This window comes from Mytilus trossulus, chromosome 3 (assembly GCF_036588685.1).
Source record: "Mytilus trossulus isolate FHL-02 chromosome 3, PNRI_Mtr1.1.1.hap1, whole genome shotgun sequence".
Taxonomy (NCBI): domain Eukaryota; kingdom Metazoa; phylum Mollusca; class Bivalvia; order Mytilida; family Mytilidae; genus Mytilus; species Mytilus trossulus.
Window position 1 is genome coordinate 47,482,885 of NC_086375.1, and position 11,550 is coordinate 47,494,434.

The following is an 11,550-nucleotide window of genomic DNA, read 5'->3' on the forward strand; positions in this document are numbered from 1 at the left end:
TTATGTATTGGTTTTGTCATTTGTGATGAATCAGTCAGTAGTTCACCGCAAGTTGAAAGGTGTATTAATTTGTATGTAGTCACCCCCTCATTAAGGCATTAGTCAATCCATCAAAATATTAATTAAACACATAATTAAAGATAGAATGTATGTCATGATGACCGTCATAAACAACCGTTTTATGGTCACTTAGCGAATGAAAATAACTCTTTTTAAATATGGTGCTTCTGATGCGCAATTCTGGATTTGTCGTCTCGGAATTTCATTACGAAGTTCAACGCTTAAATCGAGAATTTTCAAGCGTCTACTGTTAAAGTACTTGAAGAACCAAAGGATTTGAAGAGACACGGAACATAACCAAAACCATATACCATATAAAGTAACATTTAAATCTTAAAACAACTGTCCTATAGGGTATTAAGTACTGAGCGTATTTTACAGATAGTATACACTGATCTCGGCACTATATTTATTTGACAATTGCCATGGTTTCGAACAATTCTAATTGAATCAATTTGTAAATTTTACAAAATTTGTTCTACAGTTCTCTGTTTCGACGCGAACATTATATTGCTTTGGGTTTTTTAAAAACATATTTGTTTATTATAGTGGATTGGGAAACAAGTTTTGCAACTTATATTAATCTCTTTCCACTTTGCGGGTGCGAGTGCTGCCTTGTAGCGGCATAAGCCTACTCTTTTTCGAAATCTACATCTGCTTTGGTTTATTTCTAGTTCAGATTCTCTTAGCTTCATATCTTTTAATAAAACTTTGGTTTTTCAAAGCTTCAGAAGAATTGTCACCTGCAGAGATTATGAAGCCCCAGTTTTTATATTGAATAGTTGTAAATGAATTAGTACAGTTAACTCCAAATTATGATTTATGATACAATTGTACAATCTTTGGTTCGAAATGATTATGTATTTGAACTATTAAACTATCTTTCGACACTACTCGTATTACCTTTCCAAAACTATCGGTGGTTGTTCGTGGAGGATAACGTAAAGTATCGTAAACTTCTACAATCAAGTGATCAGTGCAAGTGAACATTTTCTTCGTATTTTCTAAAGGGACAAATCAAATTTTGTCGAGCAAAAACAATTTGACAAAACAAAAACAACAAACTGTGCCAAAAAAACAAAAAACTTTGCAGGTTAAAGTAAAATTAATATTATTTATAGATTAATAAAAAAAAATGTAGACTAGAATACTAGCATGTTTAGGTTGGCACATTGCATTTTCCATATTGATCCCAATACCTCTCCATACTACTTGCTTTCAACTTGATATAATATCTTGCGAAGCCATTGGGCCTGATGTGCAAACTGATGTGTCCTCTCAACTCTGTATATGTTTTATTTTTCCATTAGATGGGCTCACAAGGAGCATCTATTAAAACATATTTCCTCGTTACATTTAGGCATAAAATTATGTAGAAACTACATTGAACACCATATTGTGTTATCGTCATCTAGATCTGATATTGGTATCAGTGCCAATTAACCAGCTAATTGTGACGTTATTAGTTTAGGTTCATACCGATATCAGTCCCAGCTTAGAATGAATAAACTCGGACGCACTTAGAACTTTCGTGAAACAGCATGACGTCCATCCTAGCATTTGAAACAGGACTAAATTATATTTATGTATATTGATAATGATAACTTAGTTGAATTAGACTATTTTGATGGCAAAAAAACAAAACTCAGAAAAATCTTAGTGCATGTATATTAATAAATAAGAAGATGTGGTACCAGTGGCATGATTATCAATGAGACAACGTTCCACCAGAGACCAACTATCGTAGAAGTTTTCAACTATAGTCCGCCAAACTTTTAAAAGATGCAACAAAAAAATATAACCCAATGACCGACTATGTAAAAGTAAATATCCTATACATGAGTGTACACAAATAATATAATAGAGTGACGTCTCCAAAAACCACAACGATTAGTAGTCTGAAGCAATTAATTATTTTTGTACCATAATGATAAATACACAACCTATTCTGGCGCCGATATATTAAATATATCCTCAATTAGGCAAAATGCAGCAAAGTACTGTCTGTGTCGTGTTTTATAATGTGCAACCTTGCATTAAATGGTACTAATTATTGTTTATGGTGCTTATAGTTTAAACCTGTATGGCACATATTAAAAGTAAATTGTAATTTTAAAAAGGCTTCTTCTCCGACTTATAGGTGGAACTTCTATAGCATTGAATTAGTCCACAACAACGTAGAAACTATTATTTCAATATATTTGATAAATTAGAATGATTGATCAAACTGATATACGTGTTCATATCGTACCGACACAGTCACGTAATCAAAGTTGTTACATTGTGAAACGTAAAATCACAAAAATACCGCACTCCGAGGAAAATACAAAAAACGGAGAGTCCTAATCTAATGGAAAATCAAAAGCACATCAAACGAATGGATGTCAACTGTTATATATTTGACTTGGTACAGGCTCTTTATGATATAGAAAATGGTGCATTAAACCTGGTTTTATAGCTAGCTAAACCTTATACTTGTATTACAGTCGCATGATATAATCTTCTCATCATAGCCGGTTTTTAATTCATCAGTGGATGGTGAAGTTTGTTGTTTTAGTTGGTTTTTTCAGTCCCATTTCGCTCTCTTTGCTTATCACAGTGTATCTTTAGTTTCCATGATCCTTAATTCAAGGACATCATAACTTTTTCTTTTGTACGATTCTTATCTTAAATTTAAGGTCGTCCTTACTATTGTCTTTGTATAATTCTTATATTGTATCTTAATTTCTATCTTCACACATTTTTTGTTCGAGAGTGATATATAACTGTCAAAATTAACATGTAAATATATGCTAGAAAAATTATAACTAACCAACAAAATGACATTTCCGTATTGACTACAAACAATTATATGTATGATTGTCTTTTGTCGGGGGAATACCAACATCTCTATACCCTTTTGTAACAAAGAAGAAAAACCACAGGAACAGTATGACAGAAAATTAATATTTTTTTATTGTTCACTAAATTAATGATGCAACCATAAATAAATATTCACACGTACTCTTTCATTCATGAGTAGGCACTTTTTGTGTCATGATAATAACGCATACGTTTCAATAATTATTTTTGGCTTTATTTCTAAACTTTTACTTAAACTTAGTTCAAAGAGCTATATATTTTCTTATCCATGTATAGATGTAGAACGAAGAATATGACACCACTCGTTGTGATATTTTGATAATACCAATACTAAAGTCAATCTGGCTTTTCTTGCCTTTGTTTCTTTGAACCTTTCTGAAAAGCCGTTATCCAAATATAGATGTAATTTTCGAATAAATTTTGTAACAAGTACTCGTTTCCTACTATTTCAGTTAACAATTTTAATGCATTATTAAAATTTAGATCAATTTAAATAATTATTAAAGGACTATGAGAAAACTAGAAATTTGTTACAATAGATATAGAAAGATGTGGTGTGAGTGCCAATGAGACAACTCTCCATCCAAATAACAATTTAAAAAGTAAACCATTATAGGTTAAAGTACGGCCTTCAACACGGAGCATTGGCTCACACCGAACATATACATATATTTCTACAAAGCCTGGCGAATATAAAAAAACAGACAAAGCTTTAATGTTTGAATGACAATTTAGACAGTTATCTGTAAGGCACTAAATATATATGGAAACAAAAATAAATATGTAGTATGCGTACACTTGCGGATTGCGCTAAACCCATTTACAAGCTTTTATAATAGACATACAAAAAATTCCGGCATGTTAACTATCGTGTTTTCATTTTGCAAATACAACCACATTTACTCACACATCATATTGACCCACACATCATTGACATCAAAAACGAGAAGGAAATTTAGGATTTTTCTCCCACTTCAAAGCAAATAATTTTTGGAACAATGACTTAACAAAATTGAAATTCTTGTTTACTGCTTTGGTTTGAAAACGATGGACGATTAAAATACTTTGGGAGATTTATCATTAAGTCTGTTTAAATCAAAAATATTTCATACAGACATGCCATCAGCTATAACTAAGCGTAATCGGTTTATTTCTATATTCGTTTTCCAGTTTCTATATTTGAAATAAGGAACAGGAATGTTAAGCAGATATAAAATCGGTTTAGATATGATTTGACCTTTCTCTGTCGACATTGCTGGGGTTTCGTATATCCATGTAAAAACAACTATGCAAAAAGATCGATACTTGCAAAGACTTAAACACAATCATACGTATCATTACATATAGCAAGATATACAAAAGGCACCGCCGTGATATCATTTGAATATATTCAAAAGATAAAAACAATAGCATTTTTTGACGGAATGCAATAAGCAAAAGCCACTTGATGTAGCTTGAGACATGCACAAAATGAATATGTCGATGTTTAACCTGTTTTTCATCTTGCACGAAGACAGTCGGAAAGCACAATATATAAAGAAAAAAAAACCCTTTACTATCAGTGTGAAAGGACTTGTTTATTTTTCTGTTGGACCAAATACCCTAATTGCACTCTTAGCCTGTTGGCTTTGTCTTACTTAGTAACAATTGTATTTAGTATATGCTTGCTCTTCTTGACATTGTCTCATTCTTGCCTCGTCTTTAGGATTTTAATGTAGATTTTCACTTTAAGCAATTTGTTTGGTATATCATATCTATTAATAAATTACTCTTCCGTGATTTTCATGTAAAATTTAACAAAGAATTCAAAACTACACAAAATGAATAGGATTCGGAAAACCAATAAGAGCATTTTTTCATTTATCAATTTGAATGTTATTTTAAAATATTTTAAAAGCAGATTCTATAATTAAAAAGAGGTATTTTTAAATCTTGTATGACAAAGAAGAATCAAAATAGAATCCATTATATTTGCTGGTATGAAACTGTTCCACAGCTTGCTGAACTGAAACGGTTCCACCATTTATACTGGTCAGTTAACTGATATATATATAGCTTTGATCTAGTACAGATGACGGTAAACAAGGGATAAATCTGTCACTTATGATGATCATCATTTTCTTTCCTTTTGTAGTTGAGGTATTTATAAACGCTACATTCTGTTTAAGATACTTGTTTTGGTCATTATAACCAATGTCCTTGGTGTTATCAACTCTTGATCATATAAACAAACGTTCAAGGCTGTGTAAGGTAAACTGTTTAAAGTTCAAACACAAATTGCGTGATTTCGAATGCAGCAATCCTGCATCAGCTAGTATGACATGCGTGTGTATGATGCTGAATTAGATTCCAAAGAAATCCCTATTCCATAAAAAAACAAGAATATCATTGGCAACAAACTGTGTAAGGGACGACATCAAAAGATCAATGTAAGATAAAAAAACTGAATTCAAATAGTTTGGGGTGGGGGTTGAACTGCTGCAAGATTTAATTTTTACATATATCCATATGGGTGAATCAATTTTTCCCAAATTAAGTTAAGAGGGGGGTAGGGGGGTCAGTGAAAAAACTATGTGAATTATTTTTTTTGTCCTTCATTGAACTTTTGATGTCGTCCCTAAGCAAAACACATTTGTTTTGACGTTTTATCGTACAAGAGCATACATGTGCTGGTACTGTACCACCATAAGAACCATTTTTTGTTTATAACAAATTAAAAAAAAATGTTTGAACAGATCGTTGTGCTTGTGCAATATCGGTCGGAATATCTGCCAATTATTGTTCCCAATTATACTCATGGATTAAAATTCATAATACTTATTTTTGGTTATTTTTTACAATGTGTGATTAGTCTGATCAGAATACAAATAAGAACTGGACTGATTAGTGTATTTTCTTTAAAAAAAAATGGTATGCAATGTTGCTTTCGCATCCTAATGCTCTTTTTTCTATTACGGTTTGGTGTACTTTGTGTCTTGTTTAATGAAACAATAGTAATTGTATTGGTTCAAAAAAAGCGGAAATGAAACAGTTGTATGGCCGTGCTGAGAACAACCTTTGCATTCAAATAATAGGCATTGAGCGGTCCTGGTGAAGGTATATCAAGAAAAGCGATTCGAAAGCATTCTATTTATATCTTGTTGTTTTAAAATTTTTGAATACCTAAATACTTATTTAAGCTTTTGTAGCAAAATTTGATATCGACCTTCTTGGGTGATTTTTGGAACAATATATGCTATTTAAAACCCCATCCTGACCTCTAATTATTTATCTTTTGATCCCTTGTTTATTTATTATGTTTCTCTTGTCAAGGCTGGTCATATCTAACATTGGAATGACCTTTTACATAACAAAATACGTACGCGTTCCCAAATAGTATTGATGAAAATGTATATGTTATTATGCATTTCAGACAGAACATGCACAAGTATAGTAAACATAAAGACCCAACTTCCAACTTAAAAACTAAAAAGCGGGTTTTTTTTTTTAGCTTACCTGACATTTTTTCCTCATTACTTGGCATCCGTTCACCTTTGAAAATTCTAGACCAAATTTAAGTAACCAAACTTGGCCTCAATCATTAAGGGTATCTTATACTATTAATTATGATTTTGAACTTATATTACATGATTTCGAAACAAGCAGTAGACACAAGTGAGCGACACAGGCTCTTTGGAGCCTCTAGTTTAAAGCACAGGTTGCTGATTACATTTAAATTTTTCGTTCAACTTGTTCACCCTTCTCTTTGTCGTTTCCAGCTTTTCATACTGTAAGTAAGATTGTGTCTATATTTGAAGAATTTTGATCTTAATTTCTTTGGTTTATTTGTGTCATTGGTTTGGTTTTTCATACTAGATAAGTATACGCATACGCCACATCTCCTTTTTGACTGTATGTTGAAATTTAAGCCATGTTGTTATATCATGGCATAAACTGCTCATTATATAAAACTGGATTTATGAATGAATTCAATTTTATCATTAACATTGGCATTAATATTCTTTTAGGTGTTGTTGTGTAAACAGCAAGAGGGTCAATAAGCTTTCTTAATGTAAATTGTACATGAATAGTCCCGAAATATCATGAATGAAAGGAAGTATGGATCTCTTTTTCTCACAAACATCAAAATAGCGAACACCTTACGTTGATTTATTACAATAATATTGTTTCAGTTAAATAAATGTCAGTAAAATCTGCATTATATAATTTATATTATTACTAATTACAATACTCGAGTGTATCGCAGAACACTATTTGAAACATTTAATTCTTTGCAATTTCGAAGACATGATTTTTCTTTTTCTATCTTTTTTTAAATCAAGTATCACTGTTTCTATTTATGAAGGAAGATTGTACTTTTGCATTATCGATAGGCAGTATGTTATTTGTCGTGCATTTCATATTCAAAATCTGTTTTTTGTTTTTCATGTATTAAAGCCTGTTTAACACACTGCTATATCCAAACAACCTTCCCTAAAACAGCGTTAAATATATGTTAGAAATGATTAATGCTGTATATGTATATGTATACGGCATAATTTGTGTATCTGTTCAATCATATGAGCTGCATTTGCTTACGAAATAAAGAATTAATATAAAAGTATTTAAAACCACTGCTCATCCAATCCAGTGGCACAGTAGTTTAAATTACTTAAGACTCAACCACCAAGGCAAATAATATTTTTTGCAAAATCCAAAAGCCCAAAACGACCAGAAATACCTGATTGGAAGGACGGCGTTAAGAAGTGGCAATCTGTTGCTGTATGGCTATAATACAGAAGCTTAACACTTTATTTCACGAACATATTTATCTAACACTTTTATCTAATATTTACCAATTTACCGAAATTGTTTCGGTCTTTAAAAAAGCACAACTTGTCTCTCGTTTTGCAACATGCATTTTCTTATAACATTGTCAACATAAAGTATTATGATCCATCCTATTTTTGCATAGCATCCGTTTGTAATTTAACTTAAGAGTCTATTATAATAAAAAAAAATAATCGCTCTCAAACACTGTCTATATACACCTATAGTTCGTATCCTTCTCGAAACTGAATATTCCTCTTTTACCACTGATACGAAGGATCATACGTTTGAACACCTAGGTTCAATTGATAACCTTTTCTCATAGCGAGGTTAAATTATCTGCGCTTTAAGACGTGTTTATATCCCTTGGCTGTGATAAATACGTTTTCATCGTCCGAAGACACGTTTTATAATACTGGCTCTCTTCTTTCTGTATATAACTGAAGCTAAAACAACGCTTTCAAGAACATTTTTCATTCCAGTTTGCGCAGCAGCTGAACATTTATTATAGTATTCAGCACCAATAAGTTTTGTCATATATTGTCCTTCCAAGTCAGAAACATGTTGAGTGTTATCTTCATCACGAATGTCACTTTGGGTCCCAACTAAGATAACTGGCCTTCTTTTGTTGAATTTACGAATTTCATGTATCCAGAATGACTGCACATTGTTAAAGGATTCTCTCTCTACTACACTATAGCAGACGATAATGACGTCAGCATCGGAAATCATTTGTGATCGTGTGTGTTCATCTTCATGCTAAATGCAGAAAATAGAAAAAAAATATAACAATGAGTTTTAAAAGGAGCAACAATGGGGGAAAAATCAATTGACCTCGGTTTAAATATTATTGAAATGTTACTGAAGAAAAATTCCGTGTAACATTAAGAAATTTCATACCTGACCATTTGTATCCTTTATATTAACACTGTACTGGTCACCGTAAGCAGTCACATAACCTGTATAACTCTCGGCTACAGTAGCTACATAATAATCAGGGAACGAGTCACCAGCAAATGCTTTTGCCATGCATGTTTTACCAATAAGTCCATCACCAACAATTGTGCAAGATACATCATGACTGAAGCAAACCATTTTCACTTATCGGTTAGCGGTTGTAATTTTTTAAAGGCTACGACAAAAATGATTATCAACTATTAATTCAAACTTTTTATATACCATTACTAATTGCCTGATTGAACTCTATTGTTTACAATAATCTCCTGCTAAGTAAAATTGAATTATTTTCTATTGTTTTATCTTGTCAATATACATTGTGTATAGTAACCCCCTGGAGCTTGTTGTCAGTATGTCGAATTGGCCGCATGGGGGCATGGAAAATTTATTCCCTACTTGTCCTTATTTTAGAGCAAGGTGTTAATGAGAAAAAAGTTTGAAAACATTAATCAAATTTGAAATTATCAATATTGATTGTAAAAATGGCGGTGTATACAAATTAAACATGTCATTGACCTATTCGATATAGGAAAGCCCATATGATCGGGCTAATACAGAAGTATCGGGGTGATAACTGGACAGATAGGCATAAAAGCAGATATTGAATAGTTTATCATATTATGCTTTTACTTATCGATAACGGCTAGGTTGAAAACGGAAGGACGTTCAACAAACAGCTTTGTGCTTTTTCTTTTTTAGCAATGGTGTTGTCATTTTTTTTTATCGTTTGGCGAGTTTGAATGTCCTCCTGGTATCTTTCGCCTCTCTTTTGCAAACGTTTATTTTACAGTGATATTTTGATAAATGCCATTGTCTTCAGTTTTATTACATTTTCCAAACTGGACATATCCGTGTGATAAATGAATAAAGCACTCATTAAACCTCGTTATATATTTCAAAGTAATGTAGTCAAGCTTAAGTTATAATTGAACGGTCAAGTCTTATATTAGACCAGAAGTAAGAGAAATCACCTTGTGATTTCTGACAAAATTCGTTTGTGGTGTTATATTCAAACTTGCCAAAAATTTGTTTTATTGCTGAGTGATACGTTGTTGTTAATGTATAAAAGACAAAATCAAGATTTACACAATTCATAACTTACGAGGAAATTTTGTAAAATTAAAATTAGAAATGCGAACGGTCACTGCACATTTTTGCCATAGAATAAAGAATTCTAAGATCTGTACTTTCTGCTTTTAATGGATAAGGAATGGATAAATACCCTGCCACGTTCGATCTATGTTTCAGTTTGATGTTTTTCTGCTTTGTATCGAACTGATGAGTTAAGCCTCTTTCAACTGTTTTTTTTATAGTTTGTACTTGTGATGTGCTGTAACAGCATTGTCCCAGGTTGGGGATGGTTTAACGTTCACAAACATTCTTCATGTGTCTGTTAAAAGTCAGGAGCCTGTATAGTTTATTGGTTGTCATACGTTCATGTTTGTCAGATTTGATTTTTCGTAAATTGTTTTGTTACAAATTAGGCCGTTACTATTCTCAATCTTGTCGGGACTTTTTAAAACCAGCTATACGGTATGGAGTTTCTCATTGTTGAAGGTCGTACGATTGCCATTAATTGCTTAGTACATTCACTTCATTTGAACTTTGATGGATAGTTGTCTTTATGGCAAGCACACCACATCTCCTTATTTTTTAATAAGCCGAATAGATAAGTTCCGCTGAGAGTCAATTTTTGGCATATGTAAGCTCTAGTAGTGTGGGTTTAAAAGAGGGACGAAAGATACCAAGAGACATTCAAATTCATAGATAGAAAAAAAACTGATGGTTGTTTTAATCTCATTTTCTGTACATCCCATTCGTTGTATAACCACCTGTTTTGTAAGTTATTTGTGAGGGAAAAAAACAACACCAAAACAAAAACCAACTAACTGGTTGTTTAAATCATATCTTAATCCATCTTTTTGACAATGTGAAACATGTACCTGTAGTTAGAGTTTTAATTGTTAAGTGTGTATGTGTATGTTGCTTTGATTTGTTTTGTGAATTGACATGATTATTATACATTTTTATAAACAAAAAATACTATATGTACTTTTATTTTTTTAATATTCATAATACGTAAAAAATTGATACATTATATATTTTTACATATTCAATTCATTGTCACTTCGATTATCATAATTTGAACGAGTTTTGTTTGTCATGCAATGTTCAATATTCATAAAACAACACCAGTGTCAGTTTCAAACAGCTGACAACCGTTGTAATTGTCAATTGGTATGCTAATGTTCACCATGTCCTATTTATTTCCCAATGTTTGTTCGTATTTGCTCCATTACGCCGTAATGGTCTATACTATTGTCATTGTGCGCGGTTTTTCACAAACTCCTCAGCAGCCTGTGTTCCAGCTTCGATTTGCAAACTAAATGAAAATTGTTACGATCACTGTACGAAGTTTGAGTTTGTCAATGGTGTGGTAGAATCGCCCACATCTATGCATTTACTCTGCTCCGTATTGCAAATGTACACCGGTGGTACAATGCAAGAAGACGTGGACTTGAATTATCAAGCTTCTATCTTCGTACTGATATCTGTTTATAATCATATTCAACTCTGGGGTGAGAGAATTCTTTCGGTTTTTCATCGTGCGAAAACACGTTTAAGTACATTTGTCTTCTTCTTTCGGTATCTTATGGCGGCACAAAAGACACTTTCAAAGACATTTTTGACTCCGTCATTAGAAGAAGAAGAACATTTGTTGTAGTAGTCAGCATTTATTGATTTCATTAAATTTTGTCCTTCAATGTCGGAAATATGATCAATGTTATTTTCATCAGGAATGTCTTTTTGAGTTGCGACTAAAACAATCGGCTTTTTCTTGTGAAGTTTTCTGACCTCTGG

At 32.2% G+C, this 11,550-nt stretch overlaps 1 protein-coding gene across 1 annotated transcript; it reads right to left on the minus strand.

Annotated features, from left to right (window-relative positions):
• Positions 1–7,722: 7,722 nt before the first annotated feature.
• LOC134709480 (rho-related GTP-binding protein RhoQ-like) lies at positions 7,723–8,873 on the minus strand. Its single transcript, XM_063569638.1, has 2 exons — positions 8,632–8,873; positions 7,723–8,490 (listed from the first exon to the last, which is right to left on the minus strand). Exons 1-2 carry the CDS (start codon positions 8,824–8,826, stop codon positions 8,119–8,121), a joined length of 567 nt encoding a protein of 188 aa, XP_063425708.1. The 5' UTR covers positions 8,827–8,873; the 3' UTR covers positions 7,723–8,118.
• Between the last annotated feature and the right edge of the window lie 2,677 nt (positions 8,874–11,550).